This window comes from Silurus meridionalis, chromosome 28, assembly GCF_014805685.1.
Source record: "Silurus meridionalis isolate SWU-2019-XX chromosome 28, ASM1480568v1, whole genome shotgun sequence".
Lineage (NCBI taxonomy): Eukaryota > Metazoa > Chordata > Actinopteri > Siluriformes > Siluridae > Silurus > Silurus meridionalis.
The window spans coordinates 3,097,034-3,113,476 of NC_060911.1; the positions used below are offsets into that span (position 1 = coordinate 3,097,034).

At 37.4% G+C, this 16,443-nt stretch overlaps 2 protein-coding genes across 2 annotated transcripts; one reads left to right on the forward strand and one right to left on the reverse strand.

Moving 5' to 3' along the window:
• Window positions 1-8,857: 8,857 nt before the first annotated feature.
• LOC124381169 (C-type lectin domain family 10 member A-like) lies at window positions 8,858-9,848 on the reverse strand (the record flags this gene model as incomplete). Its single annotated transcript, XM_046842586.1, has 4 exons — window positions 8,858-9,184; window positions 9,297-9,371; window positions 9,467-9,591; window positions 9,704-9,848. Coding segments are annotated over 4 exons (366 nt in total), but the record flags the coding sequence as incomplete, so codon positions are not given.
• A 3,470-nt stretch (window positions 9,849-13,318) lies between these two features.
• Window positions 13,319-15,712, forward strand: LOC124381140 (CD209 antigen-like protein C). The gene is made up of 5 exons (XM_046842542.1): window positions 13,319-13,608; window positions 14,201-14,377; window positions 14,951-15,093; window positions 15,279-15,385; window positions 15,473-15,712. The coding sequence occupies exons 1-5, from the start codon at window positions 13,455-13,457 to the stop codon at window positions 15,609-15,611; spliced, it is 720 nt and encodes a 239-aa protein (XP_046698498.1). The 5' UTR covers window positions 13,319-13,454; the 3' UTR covers window positions 15,612-15,712.
• Window positions 15,713-16,443: the final 731 nt, after the last annotated feature.

Below are 16,443 nucleotides of genomic sequence, written 5' to 3' on the forward strand. Positions count from 1 at the left end.
CATGGCCCAGGTCACGTTGTAAATTTCAGGCTGGAAATCGAGCTGCAGCTTATTACACGCAATGTACTGCTGAGTGAAGTGATTTATAAGTAGATGCTGTAACTCAAGTTCATCCTCTGGCCAGAACACTCTGAGGAACAATCGAAGAGCCTCGTCGATAGGCATCGATTCAAATTTAAAGAACGTAATGTAAGCTTTCACTGTTTCTTCTGCTAACTTCACATCATCTCTCAGCTTCCAAACAACCTCCCGACTTCTGAACTTTTCATGGTGGTACAGTCCTCTGGCAAGTATTTTCCCTTTTTCACATGTTTTGTTTTTCTTTATAAAGGAAGGCTTTTCATCCTGTATTGTACTAGACAGGCTATGAAGGAAGTCCTTCAGAGCTTCTTCCTGGTCTGCAGCACTTGCAGCATCTTCAGTTTTGCTGCATTCACTTGCAACATCGTCCTCTTCTATTGGTCCAAGGGCATGTTCTTCCTGCCTGGTTATATCTGAAGCTTGTTGTCTTTTCATCTCCAACTGGCTCTGATAGCAAGTTTTATAAGCACTAATAGCAGAGTATACTTTCATATATCCAGCGACACGCGTGTGCAGCCGCTTTTATAGGACCGTACAGACGCGTCATAGTGTACGTCACATAACACATGGCCCCGCCCCCTATTCGAGCGTCTCCAATTTCCGAGCTGTGTTCTCGCTGAACACGGAGAGTCACGTGGTCACGGACTATCGCGGACTGTCAACATGCGCAGTGAGAACTTCATTTTGGAGTGGAACAGAGTTTCAGTGGAGCTTTTAGCAAGAAAACAACGAGCTACAAATCAATGTTTAATGATATAGAATGGTGTAATAAGATGTGTCAGATCTAATCTGTCATTATCTCAAAGAGAGAGTTGATCCTTTGGGTTTAATGACATTTGATTAGATTGGGAGGCTACACAAGGCACCAAACTGTATAGTTCTGACAGTGGAAAGCTGCACATGGCATCATCATCATCATCATCATCATCATCATTATTATTTTTATAAAGAAAGGTTGATTTATTTGGTTTATTATAAAGGTGAAACAGGTCATTGTTTTTAGTATTTATAGGAATTTTGACATCATTACATTATTATTTATGATCTCAGTGTTAATTGCATTAATAATTAGTCATAAATGATCACACTAGGTGAGTCGAGTGGTGTGGTGTGGTGTGGGTACAGTGAACAGAAGGTTGGAGTAAAAGTGTTTAAAAACCCAAAACATTGTGGGTGATCACTTTTCTGATGAAAATTCTAAATATGCAAAAAGTTGAAACTTTGTTTTGTGTTTCTTCAGACAGTAAATAGGTGTGTACCCGAGTCCCACTGTTTTCTGACAGTTCTTTGCTGATGACACTGCTGGACACATTTCAGTGTTGAAGGGAAGTAAGCATGATGTGTCTTTCATCCACTACAAGTTTCCTTAGATGAGCACTGCATCTACGATCCTCAACATTGATGTTTCTTTGTGATTTTACTAAATAGCTTGAAGAGCACATCTTGAAACCGCAATCAGATTAAAATTACCCCGTGTCTTGTTGCTGTGCTCAGTTTTGCCATAATGTATGACCTGTGACAAGAAACTGTCTTCCACATCTTCCACACATTAGCACCTGCCTAATATCATTGGTACCAGAGTATCATACAGTGTAGTGTCATACACCGGCATCATACATAGTGTCATACACCTGCATCATACATAGTGTCATACACCGGCATCATACATAGTGTCATACACCTGCATCATACATAGTGTCATACACCAGCATCATACATAGTGTCATACACCTGCATCATACATAGTGTCATACACCGCCATCATACATAGTGTCATACACCCGTATCATACATAGTGTCATACACCCGCATCATACATAGTGTCATACACCAGCATCATACATAGTGTCATACACCCGTATCATACATAGTGTCATACACCAGCATCATACATAGTGTCATACACCAGCATCATACATAGTGTCATACACCCGCATCATACATAGTGTCATACACCCGTATCATACATAGTGTCATACACCCGCATCATACATAGTGTCATACACCAGCATCATACATAGTGTCATACACCAGCATCATACATAGTGTCATACACCCGCATCATACATAGTGTCATACACCGTATCATACATAGTGTCATACACCGCATCATACATAGTGTCATACACCAGCATCATACATAGTGTCATACACCGTATCATACATAGTGTCATACACCAGCATCATACATAGTGTCATACACCAGCATCATACATAGTGTCATACACCGCATCATACATAGTGTCATACACCGCATCATACATAGTGTCATACACCGCATCATACATAGTGTCATACACCAGCATCATACATAGTGTCATACACCCGTATCATACATAGTGTCATACACCAGCATCATACATAGTGTCATACACCAGCATCATACATAGTGTCATACACCAGCATCATACATAGTGTCATACACCGTATCATACATAGTGTCATACACCGCATCATACATAGTGTCATACACCGCATCATACATAGTGTCATACACCTGCATCATGCATAGTGTCATACACCGGCATCATGCATAGTGTCATACACCGGCATCATGCATAGTGTCATACACCGGCATCATACATAGTGTCATACACCCGCATCATACATAGTGTCATACACCGGCATCATACATAGTGTCATACACCTGCATCATACATAGTGTCATACACCTGCATCATACATAGTGTCATACACCGCATCATACATAGTGTCATACACCGCATCATACATAGTGTCATACACCGCATCATACATAGTGTCATACACCGCATCATGCATAGTGTCATACACCGCATCATGCATAGTGTCATACACCCACATCATACATAGTGTCATACACCGCATCATACATAGTGTCATACACCGGCATCATACATAGTGTCATACACCGCATCATACATAGTGTCATACACCGCATCATAAATAGTGTCATACACCGCATCATAAATAGTGTCATACACCGCATCATGCATAGTGTCATACACCGCATCATGCATAGTGTCATACACCCGCATCATACATAGTGTCATACACCCGCATCATACATAGTGTCATACACCCGCATCATACATAGTGTCATACACCGCATCATACATAGTGTCATACACCGCATCATACATAGTGTCATACACCGGCATCATACATAGTGTCATACACCGGCATCATAAATAGTGTCATACACCGGCATCATAAATAGTGTCATACACCGGCATCATGCATAGTGTCATACACCGGCATCATGCATAGTGTCATACACCCGCATCATACATAGTGTCATACACCCGCATCATACATAGTGTCATACACCGGCATCATACATAGTGTCATACACCGGCATCATACATAGTGTCATACACCGGCATCATACATAGTGTCATACACCCGCATCATACATAGTGTCATACACCGGCATCATACATAGTGTCATACACCCGCATCATACATAGTGTCATACACCGGCATCATACATAGTGTCATACACCTGCATCATACATAGTGTCATACACCCACATCATACATAGTGTCATACACCCACATCATACATAGTGTCATACACCCGCATCATACATAGTGTCATACACCCGCATCATACATAGTGTCATACACCGGCATCATACATAGTGTCATACACCGGCATCATACATAGTGTCATACACCCGCATCATACATAGTGTCATACACCGGCATCATACATAGTGTCATACACCGGCATCATACATAGTGTCATACACCGGCATCATGCATAGTGTCATACAACGGCATCATGCATAGTGTCATACACCTGCATCATACATAGTGTCATACACCCGCATCATACATAGTGTCATACACCGGCATCATACATAGTGTCATACACCGGCATCATACATAGTGTCATACACCCGCATCATACATAGTGTCATACACCGGCATCATGCATAGTGTCATACACCGGCATCATGCATAGTGTCATACACCGGCATCATACATAGTGTCATACACCTGCATCATGCATAGTGTCATACACCTGCATCATGCATAGTGTCATACCGCATCATGCATAGTGTCATACACCGGCATCATACATAGTGTCATACACCTGCATCATACATAGTGTCATACACCTGCATCATACATAGTGTCATACAGCGGCATCATACATAGTGTCATACACCGGCATCATACATAGTGTCATACACCTGCATCATGCATAGTGTCATACACCGGCATCATGCATAGTGTCATACACCGGCATCATACATAGTGTCATACACCAGCATCATACATAGTGTCATACACCCGCATCATACATAGTGTCATACACCGGCATCATACATAGTGTCATACACCGGCATCATGCATAGTGTCATAAACCGGCATCATACATAGTGTCATACACCGGTATCATACATAGTGTCATACACCCGCATCATACATAGTGTCATACACCGGCATCATGCATAGTGTCATACACCGGCATCATACATAGTGTCATACACCGGCATCATACATAGTGTCATACACCTGCATCATGCATAGTGTTACTTTTGCACACTTTGTACACGTTGCACGATTTTTGTGTCAGTGTACAAAGTGTGCAAAAGTAAGAATTGTAAGCCAAATGTTGATATTTAGTGAAATATTGATTTGATTGGATTTTTGTTCTGTTTATTTACTTTCCATTTTGTCAATTGATAAAAATAAATGAGCATATATTTTTGAAAGCATTCTCACTTCACAGCATTTTTTTCCTACCTGCCTACAACATTTTTTACAGTGTGTGTGTGTGTGTGTGTGTGTGTGTGTGTGTGTGTGTGTGTGTGTGTGTGTGTGTGTGTGAGAGAGAGAGAGAGAGAGAGAGAGAGAGAGAGAGAGAGAGAGAGAGAGAGAGAGAGAGAGAGAGAGAGAGCTAAATGGTGGGAGATGGTGCTAGATGTTCTGGTGTAGGAAAATCTATGTGCAATACATTATGGTTATGAAACTGTCTCACATTTTCACCTCAGATATCTTCACATCTTGCCACATAAACTCACAGTTGTTTACTTACTGTTCTGGCAACCAAACCTGTTAATCTCATATATAACATACGACATACTCGAGTAAACAGGTGCAGATTTACAGTCGTGTTCTCAGAGTTTTAGTTTGTATTTTAGAAATGTTCCAGTTATGCATAGAGGAGCAGAAGAGAGACGACAACAAGGAAGTTGTCGAACAGGGAAGAACAAGGATTCTGGAAAACAACACAAAAACTATCCAACAAATTCATCATGCAGGTAAGGAAGAATTAAAGCTGGGCAAATACAAATGCATGAAATAAGAGGAAGGGAAGAAATCCTCACTTGTATTTATCAGAACGATCATGTTTATTATTAATATTTTATAGTTATGAACTGTACTGAATTAGATTCATTTGTCATAAATTAGTTTCTTTAATGCGGTCGGTGTAAACATTTATAATCACACATGATTAAATTCATACTAATCAAAAGTTCAGCAAACTTCTCAGCCAGGTGTCTGGTCTTCACAGGGCCACATATTTATATGTTTCAAATATACAATGAAAAGCAATGATCGCAAACAACAATTTCAGACTTTATTGTAGATCGCATAGAATACAGTACAGTTGTGTTATTGAGTGCAGACTGTCCCATGTCTTAAACCTCATTTACTGTTAAATGTTGAAAATTGAATCCTTCTTCCATAAAACGTTGTATAAATGTAAATCGCACCCAAAATCAAATTATATCAGTTAAATGAATTATCATGTGTAATAGATTTTTAACAACACATTTAACCTGTTTGTTATTAGATTATATGGATCACATGCCAAGTCCCCGTGAACAGTTACTATGGCAACAATATTGTTTTCTACACACACATAAGTGGATCAGAGCCGTCACTGTATCATGTGAATCATTTTTTTTACTTTTTGTGACCAACAAATTGAAATATATTGCAGTTTATTGTGGTATATATATCATTGTCAGTTTGAGTTGCTTCATTCTGATTCAGGATCTTTTTCTTTAACAAGCTTCTGTAATGCTCTTACATACGTTGTGTAGCGTGTCACCTCCTGCTCCATATAATCTACAGGTAATGTACTTTTCCTATTTGGCATTGACATACAGTTTGTTAAATAGTTTGAAACCTTCTGTAACTGGCTTTCGGTGTACTGAAGCTGTTGCTCCAGAGACAGGTGACTGGGGAATGCTGGTAGGACCTGAGGGCGATGTTCCTTGATGTCGTTATGTGCAAACGTGAGAGGAGGAGCGGAGTAACGGGCAGCAATCTGGTTAATGGCCGCAACCCATGAACTCTGTTCTTCTTCATTCTCGGCCTGGAAGTAGAAGACCCTGGAGTCTGCGGTCTTGATGCACAGCACATGGGGTATGTTTTTGTACTTCAGAGGGTAGGCTATGGTATGATGCAGTCTAATGGTAATCTTCTTCTCTACTTTGCTGTATTGTTGTAACTGCAGAGCCATGTCTTTAAGAACTGCAGTAAAGGGCTTCCATGATCTCCTGCCCTTTCTGGTTTTTCTTCCATTTTCATCCATAACTTGTTTGCAGATGAGATGACCTGTTTTGTGGACTTTGGTGGTATGGCTGTTATTATTCTCAAATGCATCCTGAAATCTTGTTTTTACTCTGAACACCTCAAGTGTTTTCATCTCAATCGAGTCATAGATTCCTATTAATTGTATGGGATCATACTCATACCCGTCACGGCACGCTCTAATCAGGATCAATATAAATTCACTGCAAGACATTTTCTTCCCTTTGTGACCTGCATGAAGATCAGCGTTCAGCATGATCATGGCCCAGGTCACGTTGTAAATTTCAGGCTGGAAATCGAGCTGCAGCTTATTACACGCAATGTACTGCTGAGTGAAGTGATTTATAAGTAGATGCTGTAACTCAAGTTCATCCTCTGGCCAGAACACTCTGAGGAACGATCGGAGAGCCTCGTCGATAGGCATCGATTCAAATTTAAAGAACGTAATGTAAGCTTTCACTGTTTCTTCTGCTAACTTCACATCATCTCTCAGCTTCCAAACAACCTCCCGACTTCTGAACTTTTCATGGTGGTACAGTCCTCTGGCAAGTATTTGCCCTTTTAAACATGTTTCGTTTTTCTTTATAAAGGAAGGCTTTTCATCCTGTATTGTACTAGACAGGCTATGAAGGAAGTCCTTCAGAGCTTCTTCCTGGTCTGCAGCACTTTCAGTTTTGCTGCATTCACTTGCAACATCGTCCTCTTCTATTGGTCCAAGGGCATGTTCTTCTTGCCTGGTTATATCTGAGGCTTGTTGTCTTTTCATCTCCAACTGGCTCTGATAGCAAGTTTTATAAGCACTAATAGCAGAGTATACTTTCATATATCCAGCGACACGCGTGTGCAGCCGCTTTTATAGGACCGTACAGACGCGTCATAGTGTACGTCACATAACACATGGCCCCGCCCCCTATTCTAGCATCAATAAACACGGAGAGTCACGTGGTCACGGACTATCGCGGACTGTCGGCATGAGCAGTGAGAACTTCATTTTGGAGTGGATCAGAGTTTCAGTGGAGCTTTCAGCAAGAAAACAACAAGCTACAAATCAATGTTTAATGATATAAAATGGTGAGATAAGATGCGTTCATGCAGCAGCTCAGGTCTAATCTGTCATTATCAGAGGCAGCCAAAGTACACACATCCTTAAGTATAAGTGCAGATACTCATGTTTTAAAATACTCGGGTTAAAGTTAAAGTACTGAGAAGAAAATTCTTGTAAATGTTTTAAAGTAATAATGGGGGTCCAAATTACGTAAATCATCAGGACACCAAACGGAACCTTTGCTATGTTTCCACACGGACAGTTAATGAGGTGAAACTGCACCTGTTCAAGTCAAGAATCTTTTATCATAATCATAAAGATTTATGGTATAAATAATACTGATTTATGTTTTCATACCGATTACATAATCAGATCATATTTTATTCGACTTGAATGTGGTTTATGTAAAAGACATTGCGAGGTTTCTATACATATATTTATTATGTCTGTGAGGTAAATATTCACTGAGATTCAGGTTGTTCTATTGAGAGATGACATGGCAGAGAGCGCCCCCTGTCGGTTTACTTTATTTTACAGAAGCACAGTGTTTTGTTGTTTACAAATAAAATTAGACATTTTACAGGTTTGTATGATGTATTGTTTTTATCTGTACGATCAATAAAGACAATAATTTAAGTTAGTTTCGCCATATGAGCGAAAAAACCCACAAAACCACAGCCAGAGGGTTAATTGTGTGAATCATGGAGGATTTGGTGTTTGATTTGAGACTTGGCATATAAATAAAACAAAAGTTTACTGATTACAAATATTTTTTGGTGGAGTTTATTTATTTATTTAATATCTAATTAAAGAAAGGACGTCGTGAATAAATGTATGTTTAGCTGAAGGTTTTAATTTCACCTCTTTTATATTTAGATATTTGTTTATGTTTTTATATTTTTTATAAAAATGGTAAAAACAGAAATGTGCGCTGAATTGATAATAAAATTTAGTGCCGTTTAAAAGAATTTGAATTTTGACAGTATAATATATATATATATATATATATATATATATATATATATATATATATATATATATATATATATATATATTAATACAAAACTAATTAAAAATGTTACCTAATGAATGTGTCCAGACTGAACATCCACATATAGAACACAAGCAGAGAAAAGATGATGATGATGATGATGATAATTGGGAATGTCTCTGAAATCGGCGCAGTGAAAATAACAAATATTCATTTTTTTTCGAGACTGTAAACTAATTCAATGATTTGGAAAGATTTTTGTACTTTAGATTTTCTGACAAATCTGCAAACAGTGTAATACAACAAATTCTTTGAATAATGAGAGTGGAAATGCAGTGTTATTATTTGCTTTGTAAACAACACACTAAAACTCAAATTAAAATAATGCCATTTCACAAATCGCAAATACGCCATGCTCACAGGAATATTCCCCCCAGGCCGGCGTGCCAAATTGAAGAGCTCCATTATAAGCGCCCATTAGAACACAGTCCACTCTGCTTAAATTATCATTATATATAATCCACGGGAATCTGAAAACACAGAGAGAGTCAACATGTATGTGAAAATTTCAGACTGAGATCCAAAATTTCAGTTCACTGTGATGTGTGTGTATTACTCAGTGGTCAGTGGTGTACCATCTACCCATTTATATCCCCCCTCAGTCTCAGTCAGACCAATCCAAGCTTTAGTACTGCCAAAATATCTACCGATGAAGTCCTGTAAATATAATAAGACAAATATGAATATAGATACTCATTTATTCTCTCACACCTTTTCTCACATTTATCTCTCTCTCTCTCTCTCTCTCTCACCTGTTCTTCTGCACTGTTTATGATCACCAGGTCTGCTCCTTTGTTTTTGCAGTCCTGTCTGCTCTCATTCCAGCTTTTCATTTCATTAGAAATATAATAAACACCAGAGCTGAAATATCTCCATCCTAGTTTGGAGTATTTACATAAATAAGAACCCAAACCACATTATTTATTCATAATGCTTCAGATCTCAGTGTAAATGTGAGTTTAATCTATGTAAGTATAATATTCACTTACCAAGTCTAGAAAGCAGACTTAGCAGTCCAGTTTTCTCCTGCAGTAACTGGTTTCTCTCTATGGTAAGGATGTTGTAACTGGTCTGTAACTGGTTGTTTTCTGTATTTACATTGTTGTATTTGATCCACAGCACTGTGACGGCAGTCAGCAGTAGAACACACAGCAGCAGCAGCAGCAGCACACACACTGCGGTCACAGAGTCTGAACACAGAACCCAGAGTCTGAACCCAGAACCCAGAGTCTAAACACAGAACCCAGAGTCTGAACACAGAACCCAGAGTCTGTAAACCCAGAGCCTAAACACAGAACCCAGAGTCTCAACACAGAACCCAGAGCCTAAACACAGAACCCAGAGCCTAAACACAGAACCCAGAGTCTCAACACAGAACCCAGAGCCTAAACACAGAACCCAGAGTCTCAACACAGAACCCAGAGTCTAAACACAGAACCCAGAGTCTCAACACAGAACCCAGAGTCTCAACACAGAACCCAGAGTCTGAACACAGAGCCCAGAGTCTCAACACAGAACCCAGAGCCTAAACACAGAACCCAGAGTCTCAACACAGAACCCAGAGTCTGAACACAGAACCCAGAGTCTGAACACAGAACCCAGAGTCTGCTGAAATCAGTGTGATTTCATTTGTTTGAATTGATCATTTGAGCATTTAAATAATTGACTAAACCATTACTACCTCCAATTATCTTCAACTTCCTCTTTTTTTAATAATTACTTCTACTCAATACTTCTTTTCTTTTATATATTTGTGGTGTGTCATAACTTTTTTTTTTTTATGAATTTAAAACCATTCATTCCACACTGTATAAAGATATTTTGAATGTATTATACTGTTATCTAATACCAGGCCATGTCATGTGATACATAGATGATGAATAAATAAACAAATCTAGTTATTTCTGAATGAATATTGTGGCCTGTGACATTCCTGTTCCGGTTTCTGTTAACACTTTACACATTGAAACAGTAATAAAAAATCAGAATATCTGTTTCTATATGAATCATAGATAATTACATTAAAAACAATTAGAATCAATGTCTTCAAATAATCATGTGATTTGTCACGTACCCAGAGCTTCGATCACCGCTGCTGAGAATTAATTAACACTTTATTAAAATTCAACTCTTTTAAATATCTGACCAGTGTGATTACAGCATTTAAAAGCACATTCTGACTTGTCAGTACAGTATATATATATATATATATATAGTATAATGTCTAGTAGTCACGTATTATAACATAGTATAAGCATAGTAGTCATAACCAACATTTCCACATACACACAATTAATACTCCAAAAAAAAAAGGAAACAGAAAGAATGAAATTAATAAATTGATAAAAGTGATCAGAAGTATGTCAACAATGTCTGTTAGAGTTTTGTAAATAGAATTAAATGAATGATCATTTGTGTGTGTGTGTGTGTGTGTGTGACTGCACCTGAATTTGCAGGATCCTGGTTGTTTCTTTTGCAGCGAGTCTTTAAATTTGCATTTTCATAAATGCCTTCATCTTTGTTATTAGTTATAACTCCTTCATTCACGTATACTTCCTGAGTCATCTCCATTTTGCACTTATCACTAATCCACACACACACACACACACACACACACACACACACACACACACACACACACACACACACACACACACACACACACTGTGTTCAGCTTTCTCTCTCCCTGAGGCTCTGATTTCTCTTTTATTATCACCACTGCTTACTTAAATAAGGTGCATGTGTTTTAAACGTTCTGTAGTAATTAAAATTCAGCTCAGGTGTGGTTCTCACCTCCCATTTCTATTGGCTCCGCCTACTATTCACAAGGGCTCTCACTTTCCAAATAACCCCACATTTAATTTTCACATTGTGCTTGCTTTCTTGCACTGAAAATTTTCTTTCGTAATAATGGTGATGAATTTGTGAAAAAATAACTGTTCTTTTTGTACCCTCTGGAGTCTGGAGTTTTAAATGTGCCAAGATTGTGCGAGTTTTTGTGAAGTGTAGTGCGGGACAACCGTGTCTGTAGGCCACGGTGCATTGTAGGAAACTGAATTTGCTATCAGAGTTGATACAGTATATGTATGTACAGTATGTGTGTGTGTCTGTGTGCGTGTGTTAAAGGAGTGGCATCTAACAAAAGCAAACCACACAATAGACATACAATTATAAACTGTTCCTCATGGCTTCCTGGTTCCCTTTCCAAGTTTTTAATGGGCCAGTGATAATATGGTGAGCAGCACAGGGGTGAATAATATATAGTAGAAAATAACACATGAAATGCAGCATAAATGTGATCATTGCTGAGTTAAAAAAGCCTAGAGAGTACTGATGAGGTGACTCTGATAAAGTCCATGATCTACAGACACAGAACATCATCATCATCATCAATGCTGACAATCAGTGACCTCCATGTAGAGAGATTTATAACGTTCTCAATTGAACTTCCTGTTCTGAGAAGAGAAACACAGACGAGCAGCTGATCAGACAAAAATCAGGAATTTCAGCGCACACACACACACACACACACACACACACACACACACACACACACACACACACACAAAATGGTAGGCACTATTTATCTTTTATTTTTTTATTTCTCAAGCAAAGTAAAAACATGTAAAGGAATGGAATGAGGACAGATCTCTGTATCAGCAAAGTGATATAATATAATAACTAAATATAATAATATAATAAATAAATAAAACAATAAACAAATCCCTAAATATTTTGCAGGCAATAGTAGTTTACTAAAAGTCGTTTATTTCCTACGTAACCATGATTTTTTTTTACTTAAAGAGATCTGCAAATACAGAGACACAAACCCAGTCGTATATTAAATAATTGTGTATAGACAGTTGCTTAATTGTAAAGAAATGACAAGAAACAGTATACAAACAGTATTTTACCTTGTACTATAATAAGTCTTATAAAATGTAAAATTGTAAAATTACTTTTTTGTTATATAACAATAAGCATTGAATATAGATAATAAATCTATCACTAGATATTTCTAACTTGGCTGCCAGTAAAGGAAGAAACCAAACTGCAGTTGCTTCCTGTTCTCAAACTGTACAAAAAAAAAAAACCCAAACAGAAGATCTAGAAACTTCCTAGAAATTGGTGCATTTATAGAAAAATGTGACTTGCCTGGAACTGGAACTGCTGTCAGACCTGATGTTACAGAACATAATTCAGTACCTTAAACATATTTATAAATTCAACAGTGATGAAATATATTGTATTAATTCAGTCCATAGAAGACTCCACTTTCTCTGTACCATGTTTACACGATTTGCTAATAAAATGTTTATTACTTCACTGAACACTAATATTAGCTGACTGCTTTTTTGTTTTGCTAAATAAAGAGAAACCTCTGAATATACAGCAGGCCAGGGTGTGGTAGAGATGCTTCAGTTCAGGACCCAGTAATCCATTCAGGGCAGTGAAAATGATTTAAAAGCATCATCTATAATTAACTTCATGCAAGTGAAATGTTCAGACAGGAGTCTGTTAGTCACATGACTGCGTAGTCACATGGGTCAAAGCAGTATTAAGGCCTTCACACAGTCGCAGTTTCACAACCAAAAGTCTCTGATGTTGAACAAGCCAGGACTTTTAAAAGATCAGAATCACACATAGTTACGTAGTCAGATAAGATTGTTCAATACCGGTGGTGTCTCTGAGGACTGATCCATACATCACCTTAAGATCAAGATTACTACAAAGAGAAGAATGGAGATGAACAGGATTTATGTAAATGCAGAAGTTACAGCACACAGTAGAGTGAATTACAGGGACACTGAGAACTTGTATGAAGATATTCATGTGAATGAAGACAATCTGGAGACCCACCAGTCTAAAATCCTTCAGCAAGCTGAGAACTCAGGTAAAAGACACTTACAGAAAACTATATGATTGATTGATTGATTGATTGATTATTTATTTTATTTTATTTCAGCATTGAATGCAGATAATAAAGGCTATTAATAGCTTGGCTGCCATGAAAGGAAGAAACCAAACTGCAGGAGCTTCTTATTGTCAAAATGTAAAAAAAACTAAACAAACAGAAGATCTAGAAACTTTCTAGAAAGGAGTGCATTTATATAGATCCGTGACCTGCCTTGCGACTGCTGTCAGACCTGATGTTATAGAACATTATTTAGTACCTTAGACATATAAAAAAATAATACACAAATCTACTGGTTTTTATTCATAATGATTTGTCCAGAGGAGATTAGACTTTTTTTGCACCATGTTTAGTACTTCACTGAACATAATATTGCTAATCGACTGCTTAATGAGCTCAATAGTTCTGGAGTTCGCTGTAGTAAAGAACTCATATACAGAATTTGACTAACATCTTTCGCTTACAGCATGTTAGTGAGATATATTTCCTGGGGTGTCTGCATGATTTTTTATTTTTAACTGTTTCATGATCAAATGATTGATTTATTACTTTCTTTTTTCTCTAATTACAGGAATTAATCAAGCACAGAATACATGTTACAGAGTGACTACAGTGTGTTTGCTGCTGCTCTGCATTCTCCTGCTGACTGCTGTAATAATGGTATGGATGAAATTCAACATCCTTCATACAGAAAAGGACCAATTACAGAAGCAAAAAGTTGAATTTCAGAAGACTGTAAATGATATTGGTAAATATACACTTTATTGATGGTCAGTGTTTGTAACAGATCCGTGTACTTACTCTAGATCTAGATTTTAATTCCACTAGTGACAGTGTACACACTGGAGCACAGATTGGCTAGACACGGCTAATTCATTGCAAGTAATAAAAGAATCAGAAGTTTTGTTAATTTGATGTGCTCTCCTGTTAGGAGAACATGCCAAAGGTTAAAAGCCAAAACTTAATTCTTAGTCTTTTAATTTATCATTTTTACATAATAATTTTATTAACACTAAAATCACATTAAGACATGCACTTTAAAGAGATGATTATCGGCCCCAAATGCAATTTTTCTGATGTTTTGTGGTAAACATAACGTACATACCACATGCTGCTGCAATCAAGAATCATGTTTAACACTATTGTACTCAACCTGACAGACATCGTTCTATTGTAGCTTCTGTATCGTGCCCAAGTCTTTAGTATAAGTTGTAAATACAGATGTGCACAATTTCAGTATGAAATATTTCATTTCACTAAATTACACTTTATAAAATCGAACTCTGAATACAGAACTGATTTTCTTACTCTGTTTGATCAGTTGCACTTTACAAAGCGACGTGGAAATCCTTCAACTCCAGCATTTACTACATTTCTACTGAGAAGAAAAACTGGACTGAGAGCAGAGTGGACTGCAGAGGGAGAAGAGCGGACCTGGTGATCATAAACAGTCTGGAGGAACAGGTGAAAGAGAGAGAGAGAGAGAGAGAGAGAGAGAGAGAGAGAGAGAGAGAGAGAGAGAGAGAGAGAGAGAGAGAGAGAGAGAGAAAACACAAACTGATGTTTATTAACATTTACAATAATTAATAATTCTAATAGTTAATAATAATTAAGATTAAATACTTTATATTCATTTCTCTGAATCACAGGAGTTTCTCCTGAAACATCTGGGGAGGAATCGGGCTTGGCTTGGTCTGAGTGACAGGGACACAGAGGGAGAGTGGAAATGGGTGGATGGTACACCTCTAACCACTGCGTAAGTACATATTCTATATATATTTTTGAATTTATTTTTTTAAATGTGTGGATTAAAGGTTACTGAACACTGAATTGTGTTCTTCAGGTACTGGCGTGAGGGGGAACCAAATAATGAGAGGGATGAAGATTGTGCTGAGATTTGGGGTATTTCCAATAGGAAGGGCTGGAATGATATGCCATGCTGGCATAAGCAATTATGGGTCTGTGAGAAAAAATATTTCTAGTAAAATAATGAACAATATATTGCAATATTCACATATCAATCTGAAATTGTCGATACATTTTTAAAACCATTGACAGAAATCATATTTATAAAAAAAAGAAACACATTATAATAAATATTGTATTTTCAGGTCTTATCATGTAAAACTATTTAGAACTATAATATATATATATATATATATATATATATATATATATATATATATATATATATATATATATATATATATATTTTTTTAACAGCACAACAAACAGTATTTACCAGTATAGCAATTTAAATACAAAAGTGACAATCTTTTGAAGTGGTGCTACCAGTATCAACTCAACTCAACTCAATTCAGTTCAACTCAACTCAATTCAACTCAACTCAATTCAACTCAACTTAAGCTTTACTGTCATTCTTCCACATACACAGTATTAAAAAAAAATTGTTACTGATGGATTAAGGCGCATAGACTGTGAAACAGCATAAGTAAACATTAAACACAAGAGTTAAAGTGTGATAAATATGAGGTAGATGTGATAAATATGAGGTTAAATATGCAAGAACAAGAGTAAAGTAAAGTGCGAGTGCACAGTCAGAGGTAACTGTGTGCAAGTGTGTGCAATGTCCAATTCGGATGTTTTTGTCAGGGTCTGGAAATGTTTGGGTTCTTTGTTTTTGCTTTGGCCACCAGATGCCGCCACTGAGCCCTTATCCCCTACTCCCTATCCCCTTACTGTTCAATGTCTCGCACCTGCTCCTTGTTAGTGTTGTGTATTTAACTTACCCCTTTTGCCTTGGTCCTTGTGGTTACTTATTTTTGTTGTGGTATATTCGGCTTAATATTTGTC

Coding starts and splice junctions, on each gene's coding strand:
- LOC124381140 (XM_046842542.1), top strand. CDS start 13,455: ATGGAGATGAACAGGATTTATGTAAATGCAGAAGTTACAGCACACAGT. Junction 14,378..14,950: donor GAAGACTGTAAATGATATTG/GTAAATATACAC, acceptor CTGTTTGATCAG/TTGCACTTTACAAAGCGACG. Junction 15,094..15,278: donor TAAACAGTCTGGAGGAACAG/GTGAAAGAGAGA, acceptor TCTGAATCACAG/GAGTTTCTCCTGAAACATCT.